At 40.9% G+C, this 15,343-nt stretch overlaps 1 protein-coding gene across 1 annotated transcript; it reads right to left on the bottom strand.

The window, feature by feature from the left end:
- Positions 1-9,024: 9,024 nt before the first annotated feature.
- KLF14 (Kruppel like factor 14) lies at positions 9,025-10,011 on the bottom strand. The gene has a single exon (XM_039242765.1). It carries the CDS (start codon positions 10,009-10,011, stop codon positions 9,025-9,027), a length of 987 nt encoding a protein of 328 aa, XP_039098696.1.
- Between the last annotated feature and the right edge of the window lie 5,332 nt (positions 10,012-15,343).

The following is a 15,343-nucleotide window of genomic DNA, read 5'->3' on the forward strand; positions in this document are numbered from 1 at the left end:
AAACTAGAATGTTTTGCAATGGGAACTGTGGAAAATAGAGAGACAAAGAGTATTCGGAAAGAGGAGAAAGGAAAGATGCGCTTCGGGGTTTGAGGGGGATTTTCTTGAGGGAATTTGGGGGCCTGGTTCCTGTGTGATTTAGCCTTTGTTGGCATTTCCTCCCTCTCCCAGCAATGAGCTTAGAAAATGGGAATGAGGGGCGCCTGGGTGGCTTAGTCGGTTAAGCGTCCGACTTTCACTTAGGTCATGATCTCGCGGTTCGTGGGTTCGAGCTCCACGTCGGGCTCTGTGCTGGCTCCAGCTCAGAGCCTGGAGCCTGTTTCAGTCTGTGACTCCCTCTCTCTCTGACCCTCCCCTGCTCACGCTCTCTCTCTCTCTCCTAGAAATAAATAAAAACATTTAAAAAAAAAAAAAGAAATATTTTCCACATATCTAGATATATTTTAGTCTTTTTTTTTTTTTTTAAGTAAGCTCCACACCCAACAAGGGGCTTGAAATCATGAACCTGAGGTCAAGAGTCACATGCTTTACCTACTGAGCCAGCCAGACACCCCTAGATATTTTAAATCAGACTATTTTCTTTTATCTGGAATGCCCCTCCACTCATTATATAAATAAATTCTTTATAAATTAAAAATACACANCAGTCTGTGACTCCCTCTCTCTCTGACCCTCCCCTGCTCACGCTCTCTCTCTCTCTCCTAGAAATAAATAAAACATTAAAAAAAAAAAAAGAAAATGGGAATGAGTCTCTGAATTCCTACTGAGGGATGGGGTGGGGGGAACCCCGTCCAGGTCCTGAAATAGGCACTAGACCTCCTGAGCTGGCACTCCCAATATATGGGCTAAATGGTTCTTGACTGCATTAGATTCTTAGTGTACTATACTTTCTCTCCATATAACATAATCTATCTTTGCCCCACTAATGTTTTATACTTTGATTTTTGTTTTGATTCTGATATTTTGTCACACCTGCTTACTTTTATTAACATTTGCCTGGTATGTCATTTCCTACCCTACCATCTGTGCTTCTTTTTTAACCAATAGTCTTTTCCCCTCCTAGAAAATATATTCTTTTAATGTTTTAACTTATGCAAGTAATATGTGAAGGTAGTCTCATTTTAAAAGAGCAAAAGCAGGGCACCTGGGTGGCTCAGTTGGTTAAGCATCTGACTCTTCATTTTGGCTCAGATCATGATCTCACGGTTCGTGAGATGAAGCCAAGTGTCCGGCTCTGCGCTGACAGTGAGGAGCCTGCTTGGGATTCTTTCTCTCTCTCCCTCTTGCTCTGTCCCTCCTTGGTTGTGTTCTCTCTCTCAAAATAAATATATATAAACAAAAAAATGACATTATATACATAAGGCTAAAGACACACAGACTATCTCTCAGTCCTGGTTCTTTCTTTAAATTTCTTGTTACTATCCTTTGACTACTTTTTGGGGGTCCTTGTCTCTCATTTTTGTTGTTCTTTGTATATATTCTGGATATTAATCTTGTGCTGGTAAATTTTTTTTCAGAGTGAAATTTGATATTTAACTTTGCGTAGCCTTTCAGATATAAAATGCTTGGAATTTTGAAGCAGTTAAATTTAAAAAAAAAATTTTTTTTAAGTTTTGTGTCCTGAATAAGAAAGTCTTCCTTATCCAATATGATACTTTCCAGGTTTTTTTTTCTTGCTAATAACTTTTTATTGCTTAAAAGTGTTTAGGTCTTTACCATTTGAATTTTTTTCTGAAAGATTTGAGATAGAAAATAATGTTGTGTTTTGTTATTTTATCACAAAGAACCAATTATCTCAATAGCATTTCCAGTCTAGTCTATCTTTTTGCTACTAATATGAAATGCCATCTCTCTTATATGCCAAATTCTTCTATATTCACAGATCGATTTCTGAGTTCTTCATGCAATCCCATTTGTCTATTCCTGCACTATACCGCACTGTTTAATGACCACAGCTTTGTAATATTTGGATATCTGTAAAGCAATTATTCTTCCTTTCCCTCCACAATCTATTGTAATATCTCTTTGTAAAAGTTTCTTTAAAATCTTTTTTGGGGGATTTAGATTGGAATTGCATCAAGTATATAAATTTGAGAAAAAGACTGACATCTTCATAGTATTGAGTTTCACCACCCACTGATTCATTATTTATCTCCACTTAGCCATATTTTCTTTTACGTCATTCAGTAAAAGTTTTATAGTCTTGTCTATAAAGTTTCTTTGTTATTAATTGCTACTGTATACAATATCATTTAGTCTATTACATTTTCTGATTGATGATTGCTGGCATATAAGAAAGGCATTGATTTTTCTCCTTTTTTCAATTAATGAAGTGAATTACATTGATAAATCTCTATTATTGAATTAATACTGCATTTTCTGATAAATTTCACATGATTGTAATGCATTATTTTTTCATTCACTACTGTGTTAGAATTTCTAATATTTAACTCGGGATTTCTGCACCCATCTTTATAGATATAAGTTTTTTGTTGTTTTGCTTTGTTGTCTTTTACTTGTCTTATTTTGGTATTACAGTTAGCTTAACTATATAATACGAAGTAAATTAGATAATTTTCTATTTTTTCTATGATTTGGAACAATTTATAAAAAATGGAAATTGTTTCTTGAAAATTTAAAGAATTTGCCTATATAACCACCTAGACCTAATGCCATTTTAGGGAATACAGCTTTGATTGCCATTTCAATTTCATATTTTCTACATTTTCTTAGACTATCTTAAAATTTTGTTTGCCTATAAAATTATCCATATTTTTCAACTCTATTGATATAAAGTTGTTTGTGTTATTCTGTTATAATTTTTAAAATCTCATATGTTACCATTATTTTATGTCTTTTTTTTAAAATTCCTGATAACTTTTTTGTGGCTTATCTCTTTTTTCTCAATCATATTTCTTAAAGAAAACTTTTATTAGGTTTTTTTTTTTAAGTACTCAATTTTTTCTTCTGTTTCACTAAGTTCTGCTTTTATGTACAGCAGTGTCTTTCAACCTTTTTTCATTATGAACCTTCTTGGAGGCTTTCAAACATTTTTTTTACCCTTAATCATCACCTCCTCCCCAAATCCTAAACCACCCATATAATGTATACATGGCCTTTTGAAAGGCCACACTCATTGTAATAGCAATCATTTTTTGACCTTTCTAGAACAAATTTTTGCTACCTTGGGGGCAACATCTTCCCCATTGAGAATGCATGGTCTGTGGTAATGTCTTTTCTACTTTCTTTGGGTTTGTTTTCCTTTTCTTTTGGAGATGAAAGCTTAGTTCATTCATTTTCAATCCTTTTTTTGTTTTTGTTTTTAATAAACAGTTTAAGGGCTCCTTGGTGCCTCAGTCGGTTGAGCATCCAACTTTGGCTCAGGTCATGATCTCATAGCTCATGAGTTTGAGTCCTGCGTTGGGCTCTGTGCTGACAGCTCAGAGCCTGGAGCCTGCTTTGGATTTTGTGTCTCCCTCTCTCTCTGACCCTCCCCTGCTAGCACACACTCTCTCTCTCTCTCAAAAATAAATAAACATTAAAAAAAACCCTTAAATAAACAACTTAAGGTTATAAATTGCATTTCTTCCCCCAGTTGTTTTCTTGCATCACAAAAGTTTTGCTATGTTGTGCTTTCGGTTTTCATTCAGATCTATATTTTGTAATTGCTCCTGCTGTCTTAGTCGTGTAGAAGTCTATGTTCACATTTTCCAAAGCATAAGTTTTTGGTTATACTTTTGTTGTATTTTTACGTGATTAGTTGCCTGGAGTTTTTAAGACTGTCTATGTCACCATATAGTCAATAAGAATGCCTGGAGTCTTTCAACATTAAGATTGATGTTTACTGTAGGCTTTTGATGTATACTCTTTATCAATTTAAGAAATTATCTTTTTTGTAACTAGTTTGCCAAGGTGTTTTTAAATTAAATCACAAATTAAAACTCAAATTGATAAGTTTTAACAAATACTTATTTTGGGATCAAATGAGATGATCATGCTTATTTCTTCCTGACTTCTATTAATTTAACTACTTTGATGTATTACACGTGTTTCATCCACCCTGCGCTTTTCTTTGAGATGTAACTCTGTATATTCTCCAAGCCATATTTGTATTCCTATTCCATTCAATGATGAGATACCTGAGGATAAAGAAAAATGTGGAAAACATTGTCTACATATTATGTGTCCAACCTATCTCTGTGTTAAAAGGGTTATTTTCTTTCTAAAGGTTTCCCTACAGATTCAGGTAGGTACCTCTAAATATTCTCTAGGATCTGAGATCCCTTGCAGAAATAGGGATTTTTGTTTTCTCTCTGAGAGCTTCCATTCTTTTGTTATATCTCATTGGGTTCCAATCACGTCCTCTAACCTAATAATGACTAAACTACCACCCTCTTTCATAGTCTCGTCTTTAATATTGGTTGGCTTCTGATATTTTTTATTTTTCATTTGTATTGTCAATTCTACCCTCTAAGAACACAACCTTTCTTCTAAAGAAATCCTTTCCTTCCTCCAGTTCAATCGACCTGTCTTTATTCATTTTTCACCCTCCCACTGCTTCCATCTTGATTTCAAGACCTAAATATATTTTTGAAACAAACATGATTCCTACTTTATTTCCTCAAAAAACTTTATTCCTAGGGAAAGAAGAATCCACACAAAGTCTTTCAAAATACTCTTCTTATTCTTTGGGGTTATAATGGTGTTGCTTCTCTCTACCCCAAACCCATATATAACAAACATTTGGATCCTCTTTTTGTATTTATTATTAAAACCCACCATTACTCTGTGACTGAACACAGATTGAGTCCCTGAAATTTCACTGTCAGGGCTTACATAATCAACATATCTGGCACCAACTTGGGGCATAAATAGGTGAATATGGATACCCCCTTGTGAAAGAAAGAACTTGACCCCTCCCAGAGACCTCTCCCTGACCCAATAAAGGATGCAATTCAAATTAGGATAAAAGGGAACCAAATTGGGTGGAATTGATCTAATGCCACCTGCTAATCCCCAGGACAGTTTAAGCCCTACTTTAAGGGCTAGAATTGCCTAAACTTGTGTTTTGAAGTTCACATAGAACTTAAAGTCCTCATCTACAATTCTGGCTGACAATAAAGGTGGCACAAGTTGTCCCACTCAATAGTGCTTTTTCCTTCTGTAGCAAGCCTGTCTCAGCTGTATCTATGTGAATCAAGATTAGCCACAGTGGCCTGTGCAGCCCTCTTTTGCAGAGTCCTATGTCCAGTACCTCTTAAAAAGGTAGCTTGGGTGTGGAAGCTAGTTACTATAAGCTGCTAGGACTCAAAAAGGCGAAAGAACTGAACAGTCCAAGATCACTAAACTGCTAAAGCTCTATGCCCTGGCGCATCAGACGTCCCATCTCCCCACATCTAATTTTGGTTCCCTGATTCCAGTTAGAGAGTTATTTCTCAAGATAATTCTTAATGTATATTTGCATGTGTTGGGGCTGAACGGAGAAAATTAATCATATCCCTTTCCCATCTAAGTTCTCAACTGAGTAATAGCTATAGGAATCAGACTAACAAGGGTGAACTTACTAGTATTTTGTTAATGAAGCCATACGTATGACCAGAATTGAGCTTTCTAACACCATATCCCTCTCCCATCCCTCCCAATTCCTGATATTGGGATTACCCACCCAAAGGAGAATATACAAAGGAAACACTTACCTGCAGAGCTGCAAGGGGACACGGCTGCTCCAAAAGTGGAGACAGAGAGAGGTGCTCTTCAGACCTGCCTCTGGAAGGCAGGCCTGGGCCTCAGCAGGTGTGCTTATTAGGTGAACGCTGGATCTGAATGGACTGCATACACATTGCAGGCAAAGAGGTACAAAAGAAAAAATGTGTGTGTGTGTGTGTGTGTGTGTGTGAGAGAGAGAGAGAGAGAGAGAGAGAGAGAGAGAGAGAGAGAGAAATGACCCTTTTCCCTGTGTCTCCGTCAGAGAACCCAACATTCTTTTGGGGTGAAGTGAGTAAGAGGTAGAAACAGGGGCCAAGAATGGTATCCCAGCATGGTTCCCTACTTGGAGAAAAACAGGAAAATAGGAACAAATGACAGATTCTGTCCCCATGAGTGGGGGCAAGGCCTATATTCTTCACACCCTCCCAGCAGGGGTTGGGGATCCATTTACCTCACACCCAAGATCTGACCTGGAATTCATTCCAGCTTCCAACCCAGAATTCAGAAAAAGTCCTATCAGTAGATTCTGTTACTATGTCATTCCTACGTTAGAACCCAGGATGGAAGGGTGGGGAAGGGCCCAGAGGTTCAGACCAACCAATCCCCAGACTCATTCACTAACTGGGCTCCATCTTTAAAAAAAAAAAAAAAGGCAAAAGAAAGACCAATAAAACTAGGAAGCCCCTTCCAAGACATTTCACCAATTAACTGCTCCTTAAGAGCTGTTTGGTTGCTGGAGTGAAAAAGGGTACTAATACCCAAGACTAAGAAGGACTAGCCTATAAATCTTGGCTCCATTATCTAGCTACTCTAAGTGTTTTGAGTGTCTCCCTCCCCACCATCCCAAGTCCTAGGAGGAGTCATTGAAAGATATGCCACACTTAGATTCACAGAGGCCATCCCCAGAGTCCCCAAGATCGAAGAACCCAAATAAGGACACTGCTTGGGAGACTGAGAATCAAAAGTTGTTTATCAAAGGGTGTTTGGAAAAAGCCAAGCGTTCTTGAGCCCAATTCCAGAACAATCAGTGGGAGTCTCTCTCCTATTAGCTTTGTTGTTCACCTACCCAATGGCAGATCTTCTACTGAAGGAGACAAAGGGGAAATGACAGTCTTCAAGGGGGCCCAGAGCACCCTTCCTATCCAGTTTCAGCTGAGGAGACCAACAGAGCAAAGGGAGGATTCTTCTCCCAACCCAAACCCACCTCCACAACTGGGGGCTTCCTATTCCCATAAGTAGCTCAAAGAGAGCCCCACCTTCCCTGCTTAGTCTGCATCAGGAAATACTGACCTCTTCAAAGTCACAGGGCATAACCTTTGGGTCCTTCGTATGGACCTTTCCCTCACTTAGTGCAGGAGCACTTAGTAGAGGCCCAATGTCAAGTTTTCATCACTCACTCTCTCAAGGAAAACAGAATGCCCAGGACCAGAGGAAGAATAGAATTGGCAGTGAAAATTAATCTACCAGGTCAAAAGAAAGTCTCTCCCCAAATGCCAAAGAGATATTCCCACTCTAAATCCACATGGTGTGGAAGGAGGGAATGGACTCAACCTGCTAAGAAAAGGGCTTTTAAGCTAAGCACAACAGGCATAGTGTTCAGCAGGGACTGGACATTTGAAGGAACTTAGAAGTAACAGGGAATGGGGAAGGAGGGAATACTGGTAGCAGGAAGGGAGAGTGGTGTCCTTTGACTAAGGGCCCAGAGAGAGGTGAGGTGGGGTAACCAAGCCTGAGGGAAGGAGCCACCTAGAAGGCCAGATACCTAAGTTCTAGTCATGGCTTTCGCCAGCAACTCAGCATGAGACTTTGAACTTATCTAGGCTTCAGTGTCTTCATCTGCAAAACAGGGGAAAGCAGTTTGTTTAACTAGATGCCTGTTACGGTCCTTTGAGATTATGGCACCCTCCACAAGATATTCAGGAGGGGGCCACAGGGGCCTTACCAGAGCAGGAAATTCCTTTCAGCCCCATTTCTAGTAAAAAGGTCACATGTACACACATTCACACGTACATAAGCAGAGTGACCGACAACTTCGTTCATAGCAGCAGAGACACATATAGAAAAAATAAATACTGCTGATGCTTGATTCCTGCGTTGGGGCAGAAGGGTCCTGAGGGTATAACTTGGAGGGACTTCAAGGTCAAGGGAGAAGGGTCCTCCTATTTGATAAAAATTTTCACCTTGCTGTTCCTTTCCCAAGTCCAAGTCCAAGGCAGCCAGATCTTTGGAGAAAGCCACTCTCATCTTACCCTCCCCAAACCATCAACTCCTTCGCTTCAAAAAGAAAAAATGCACAGATCCCAAGGGAAATAAACCCCTTGTCAGCCACTAAGAAATGAACAGAATCTACCACACCTGAGATTACTTGGACTGGGCAGCCGGAACCACATGCCCCTATTTCCCTGAATATTAACAATGGACCTGAAAGGTCTTGTTTTGGACCTGTCTCACCCAAAGTCACTTGGGTGTGCCCTCTGGCTAAAAGGGAAACTAGCCTGGACCACTCTTATTTCTGGTTCTTTTATGGTTGTTTCCAAAATCTTAAACCAATCTCACTGTGAGAGTGAGCCAGGAAGTTGCCCTCCCCAGGTACGAATCCAAATGGGAAGAAAGGCTACGACGCAAGTGCAGGGCTCCAAACCACGCAACCGGACCTGCAAACAGACTTGCAACACTCCCCAGACACCAAAAAGCATCTCCCAGTCATACATTCACATGGACTCTTACGTGGCCTCTCCTACCAGAGGTAGCTGGGGCAATTGGGGAGTGGAGGACATCAACCTCCCATCAACCTGGGATCCCTGTTAAAAGATACTAAAAATAAATTAGTAAACATTGCTATTTACAGAAATAGAAATCATTTCTGTTTCCAAAGGCCTCTCACCATCCCAGTCCTGGACACTTCCAAGACTGCCACCCCTGAAACCCTCTCCAAGGTCCGCCCTGGCAAGTGGGTAAGACACTAGAGTCCTTTGAGACTGGGAGCTCCTCAGGCACCTGAGAATTCCAGTTTCACATCTCTGGTTCCAGGGAAGGGAGAATCTTCAGGACTCTGGAGAGTACCGGGGTTCATCCCTTTTTCACCAGTTCCTGGGGGTGTCTTGAGGCAACCCTCTCCCCTTTAGGTTGATACACGTTTCGTAAGAATTCCTGCTGTTTTCGGGCCCCCAGTCCCTCCCCAGGGTCCAACGTGCCTGCCTGGACCCATCCTCCGAGCAGAGGAACCAGTCTGTGCCTTGGTCTAATGACTCTGGGAAAAAGGGATGGGCAAGGAAAAGGCAGGGACAACGGTCTGGGCGATCGTCCTTGCGGGGATGACTAACAGCAATGACTGTCAGACAGGCAGGCGGTGAGGCTGGGCTCCTGGCCGGGGACGGAGGCAGAGCTGTCCACCAGGCTGGTGGTGGGTTGGGGGTCGACGCGGGGAGTGCGACGGCGCCCGCGGTACTCGATCATGTCGGGATGATAGGCTGGGTGGCGACGAGCGTGCTTGGTCAGATGGTCGCTCCGGGAGAACTGCTTGGGGCAGAGGGGGCAGGAGAAGCGCTTCTCGCCCGTGTGCGTCCTGTAGTGGCGGGCCAGCTCGTCGGAGCGCGTGAACTTCTTGTCGCAGTCGAGCCAGTCGCAGGAGAAAGGGCGCTCACCCGTGTGGGTGCGCTGGTGGGACTTCAGATGCGACGACTTGTAATAGGCTTTGTTGCAGCCCGGAAAGGGGCAGCGATGGCGCTTGGCAGCAGGTGTAACCGGCCTCCGACGAGGGACTGGACCTGTTGCGGGGGCGGGGCCGGCCCCAGGGGCCACGCCGGGGGCCCCTCCGGGGGCTGCAGGCGCTCCGGAGACCGCAGGAGCGCCGGGGACCCCGAGCGCGCCGGAGGAGTGCGCGGGTCCGCAGACATCGGCCGCGCTGGAGCCCGGGGTCGGCTCTGAGCCCAGGGTCGAGCCGGAGCACCGGGTCGGGTCGCAGGAGCCGGACGAGGCGCGCAGAGCTTCCCCCGAGTTCTCCCCGAAGCCCTCCCCAGAGCCGCCGCGCAAGTCAGCCAAGACGCTTGCAGCCAGCAGGTGGGGCGCGGCGCCGCCCGCGCCGGGGCTAGGGGCGGGGACCTGGGGGAGCAGGGGGACCGACGCGGGTCCCGGTGGCCCCGGACCCGGCAGAGCGGACTCCGGCGGCGCCGCACCCACCTCAGAGCCTGCGGCTCCGCCCGCGCCCTCGGGGTCCGGCGGGCGGCGGTGAACCACGGCGCCCGCGGACATGGACACCAAGCACTCAGCGGCGAAGTAGTCCAGGCACGCCACGGCTGCCGACATGCTGGCACCGCCGGGCCGCCGGCGAGCGCCGTCCGAGCGCGGCCGGCCGCGGGCGAGAGAGTTCTCGGGAGCGTCCGTCCCGCAGCCTCGGAGCGAGAAGCAGGAGGCCCGGTGCGCGCCGCCCGCCGCCCGGCGCCGCCGCCGCCGCCCGCGCGGAGCCCGCCCCGCCTGACGCGCCCCTGACGCACCGGAGCCCGCGGGGGCGGCGGGACCCGCCCCGGCCCGCAGGACACCCCCTCGGAACGCGGGGCCCACCGGGCTAAGTCATTTTTAACAGCCTAAGAAATTATCTTGTCTTCGCTTTCTTGCCTCTGCTGGTGAGCCAGGTAATTTTAATAAAGAGAAAACTCCCCGATCGTAACTTCTGGGCAGCCTGCCGGCTTCGCGCCCCCCCGCCCGCTGGTCCTCCGCCAGCTGGGTGTCCGGCGGACTCCGCGAAACTTTTTTTTATAAGGAAAAAAAAAAATGCTAATACCTGATCTGTCTTTCGATTCATAATTACGATTGTTAGTTACGCGGGCTGGAATTGCATTGCATTTCTGTCCACCGCTCTCAGACCGAATTTAAAATATCCCCAAGTCTGCATCAAAAAAAGTTTTCTCATTTAACAGTTCCGCTGTGATTCGGAGTCGGTACCAGTTCCCTAAATAGATCCACTACGTAGCCATTAATTAATAGCATTTCGAACCAGAAACATTTCTAACCTTGAAACAGCAAAGAATCCTCTCATGGTTGAAATTGAAACTTAAAATCCTTTGAGTAACGATTTAACTATTCAAGCAACGAAAGAAAAATGCATGTTTAAACTGCATTAACCTGTCACTGGCATACAAACAAATTTCCACGCTGAAATATAAATTATAGACTAGCAGCGAGATAAACACATTAAAATGGACTCCCACAATTTTAATAATAGAAAGTCACGTTTCCAATTAGGCAACATCTTTTATTTTTCTTTTGACAAAAATTAAAAATAAGAAAATGCAGCCAATGATATAGAATTGCTCATTGTGATTGTGGAGGGGTTTCTTTTTATATAATCAGGTATAGGTTTAATTTATTTTTGCATTTCTTCATTGCTTTCATTTTTTTCCTCCTTTGATTTTTGATCTTTAAAAAATTAAAAACGCATAGAAAGGCAAACAGGATGATTTTTAAAAATAGTCACAGCACGGTTTTTGATGTACACAAGCTTTACTATATAGTGTTGAATTATATGCATTTTATTTGTAATTCTTCAGTACTTTTTCTTTTGGAAATTAAAAATACATATATACCAAGAATAACATATCTTTGTGTATTTACCTCCTAGAATAATCAAATGTACATTATTTGCTGCAGGTTTTTTAAAATTTATATTAAAGATTCCAGATAGAGAGTTGAATGTCACTTTATCTCCCTCCCCAGTTCAACTTTCTCTCTCCTTGCATCCTTAGGTTATCAGCATTATAAAGAATATATTCTTCCAGCATTTGCTTTTATACCTTTATTGCTTAATTACTTATATATATTTACATGTAGATATATATTGATGCTTATGTATTTTAAATTTTCTTTATAAATGGTACACTAGTGTGCATATCATTTTGCAACTTACTTTTTCTTCTCAATAGGATTTGGACAGCTATCCATGTTGATACCTGTAGAATCTGCTTTATTCATTTCAGTAGTTTTATTAATGCTATCAGCTAGATTATTTTTATGGAGATGCCACTCTAAAACAGATGATTATTATAAATCTCCTTGTCTCAACATTTTAGACAATTAACTCAGTTTATCTACACAGGTTAAATTTCTGTCAGAGGCTTCTTTACTAGCTGCTTTTCTTTTAATTTTATAATTTGGGGAAAATGTAAAGCTATTTAACAATGCAGAGAGAATATCACAGGCATCCATGTACCTGTCATGTAATTAGTGAATGCTAACATGTTACCCTATCTGATGCAGGTCTTTTTTTTTTTTTCAATTGAACTGTTCAAGATTTCTGATTAAATTGAAATCTCTTTGTACTCCTCCCTAAAGTCATCCTTTACCTTTTTCTCCAAAAGCAAACACCATCACGAATTTGGTATGTAACTTTCCAATCTAGGTTTTATACTTTTACTATACATGAACCTTAAGAATACAGAATATTGTTTCATTTGATTTTTTAAATGTACATGTGTGGTGTCAGACTGTACATATTCTGACGTGTTTTTTTTCCCCCTTCATGGAATGTTTTTATTCTTTATCTCCATGTTGATAAATATAAATCAGTTCATTCATTTTAATTGCTATATTCTAGATCCATGCATATAAATGTGCCCGGTTTATTCATTCCCCTATTGATGAATATTTAAGCTGCTGCCAGTATTGGAAGCGATGCTAATACGAACATGCGTGTACATGTGTCCCTTGCACATATGTGAGAATTTCTCTCTGTATCTACCTTGATGGGGAATTGCTAGGCTACATGCACAATTTCAGTTTTATTAGAAACTGTCAAATGGTTCTTTGATTTACACATCCACAAGCAGCATGTGAGAGTTCTTGTTCCCCTCACATCACTTTCTTGATTCAGAATTTTCTAATTTCTGACAATTTGACTTTTTAAAAACCCAGCTTCTTGTTGTTTTATTTGCGTTTCCCTCACCGCTAGTGGGGTCGAGCACTTCTTCATATATTGATTGGCTATTAAGGTTTCCAGTCTGTGATTTGGTTTTTTACACACCTCATCCATTTTTTCAATGGGCTGTATATATATTCGTTTTTTTCCCTGTTTGATAGGAGTTTATACAGATAAACAGTATATTGTCTCAGTCTGTGGCTCCTCTTTTGACTGCTTTTGATGTCTTTTGTACTATAGAAAATGTAAAATGTGGTCATATACCTTGATCTCTTTATAATTTGTGTCATTTGTGCCTTAAGAAAGAATTCTCTGCATACCTGATACCATGAAAATAGCCTTTTTGTCTTAATATTTTAAAGTTTGGCTCTTCACATTTATAAAATTGATCACTCTGGGACTTCCTTTTTGAATGGTGTAAATTAGGAATTTAATTTTACTCTCCCTCTCCCCACTGTGGAAAACCTGTCCTCCTGACCTGATTTACGGGACAGTCTTTCATTCCCGCATTCATGTGTCATGCCACCATGACGAAAATTAAACTTTCATCTATTCATGGATATGTTCCTGCCTTGTCCTCTTCCACTGACCAAACCAATTCTGAGCCAATACCACACTGTTTTAATTATTATGGCTTTATAATAAGTCTTCACGTCTAGGAGGGCTTCTCCCATTCCCCCACCTTTCTTCATGTTTGAAACCGTACTGGCTGCTTTTGGACTTTTTTTCTTCCATATTAACTTTAGCATCAGTTTGTCAACTTCCATTGAAAAACCTTCTTGGTATTTTGCTGAGTTAAATTTATAGGTTAAATTTGGGAAAATATAATATCTTTATAAAATTGAGTCATCTAATACCTTAATATCACTCTGATTTCTTCATATCCTTCAATAACAGTTCAATAACAGTTATTATAAACAACATAGTTTATTTATAAAAACTCCTGTAGCTCTTTGTTAGGCTTATTCCTAGGTATCTTACAGCTTTTGTTGCTATTATAAGTGGGCTCATTTAAAAATGTTTTAATTGGTTTTTGATATTGTCTGGAAATTATTGATTTTAGAACAATCTTGTTTTTAGCAAACACACTGAATTTCCTTATTAGTCAAACAGTTTATTTGCAGTTTCTCTCGTATTTTTATATAGATAATCATATTATTTGTAAATAACACTGTTGATACCTGTCCCCTTATCTCATTGGATGGGCGAGAACCTCCAACATATCATCAAATAGTAAGAGTGAGAGCAAGATTATTTTCCTGTTTCTGTCTCATTGAGAATATTTCTTTCTAATGCATCATTATTATTCATGATATTTGTTTTAATTTTTTGGTAGAAGCCCTTTATCAGGTGAAGTTTCTAAACAGTTTCTAAAACTGTTGAGATGATTGTAGGTCTTTGTTATGTTAATGTAATGGGTCACTGACAGATTTTTAAAATATAGACCTATCCTTGAATTCTTTGAGATATACCTTGTTTTGCTATAATGTGCTATTGTTTTTTTAAATACACTCCACATAACTTATGCTTTTTGATTTTAGCACCTCTGCTCATAAGTAATTTGGGCTTATAATTTTCTTTTCTTGCACTGCCTTTGTCCATATTTGGTATCAGGGTTATATTACCCTCATAAAATGCATTTGGAAATATCCCTTTTTGTATTTTCTATAACAGCTTATATGAGATAGGTATTATTTATTCCTTGATTGTTTGGGAAATCTTATCTGTGAAACGATGGTATATGAAAGTTCAACTCAATTTGTCTAATGACTGTTAATTTATTTGGGCTGTCAATTTCTTCCTGAGTCAGTCTTTAAAAATTAGATACTACTTTTCATTCCTGATAGATTTGTGAATTCTTTATTTTTTCTTTTTTGTCTGAACAGAGGTTTGTCTATATTTTTAGATAAACCTGTAAAGGTTTGTCTATAGTCTTTTCACATAGCTTAGCTTTTGTTGATCACGTCTGTTCTTTTTAAATATAGATATTTGTTTAATTTCTGCATTTATTTTTATTAACCTTTCATACTTTTGTTGAGTTTAATATTTTATTCCTTTTTTAAAAAAGACTTTTTAATTCAAATACTTACCACATTAGGGGCGCCTGGGTGGCTCAGTCGGTTAAGCAACTGACTTTGGCTCAGGTCATGATCTCCTGGTTTGTGGGTCTGAGCCCCATATTGGGCTCTGTGCTGACAGCTCAGAGTCTGGAGCCTAGTTCAGATTCTGTGTCTCCCTCTCTCTCTGCCCCTCCTCCTCTCGTGCTCTTTCTCTGTCTCTCAAAAATGAATAAACATAAAAAAATTTTTTTAAATACTTACTAATTTCCAATCTTTCTTATTTTCTAAATAACTCTTTTTCAACAGTTATTATTTTTGAAAGACAGTGGGGGAGGGGGAGAGACAGAGAGAGAGGGAGACACAGAATCCGAAGCAGGCTCCAGGCTCTGAGCTTCAGCACAGAGCCCGATGTGGGGCTTAAACCCACGAGCCGTGAGATGGTGACCTCAGTGGAAGTTGGTTGGTTAATCAACTGAGCCACCCAGGTGTCCCTCTTATTTTCTAAAATATAATTTGGGACTATAAAATCCCCTTGAAGAGAAATTTCCCTTGCCTTATCTGTATCCCACAAGTTTTCAAAATAGTGCTTTCATTGTCGTTCAGTTCTAAATACTTTATAATTCCACTGTGATTTCTTAAAGACTAAATTTTCCAAAAGGAGCTTTTC

This window comes from Hyaena hyaena, unplaced genomic scaffold, assembly GCF_003009895.1.
Source record: "Hyaena hyaena isolate Hyena2069 unplaced genomic scaffold, ASM300989v1 scaffold_8, whole genome shotgun sequence".
In the NCBI taxonomy this organism is placed as follows: Eukaryota; Metazoa; Chordata; class Mammalia; order Carnivora; family Hyaenidae; genus Hyaena; species Hyaena hyaena.

Excerpts from the sequence above, each read along its gene's own strand:
- KLF14 (XM_039242765.1), bottom strand. The coding sequence starts at position 10,011 with ATGTCGGCAGCCGTGGCGTGCCTGGACTACTTCGCCGCTGAGTGCTTG.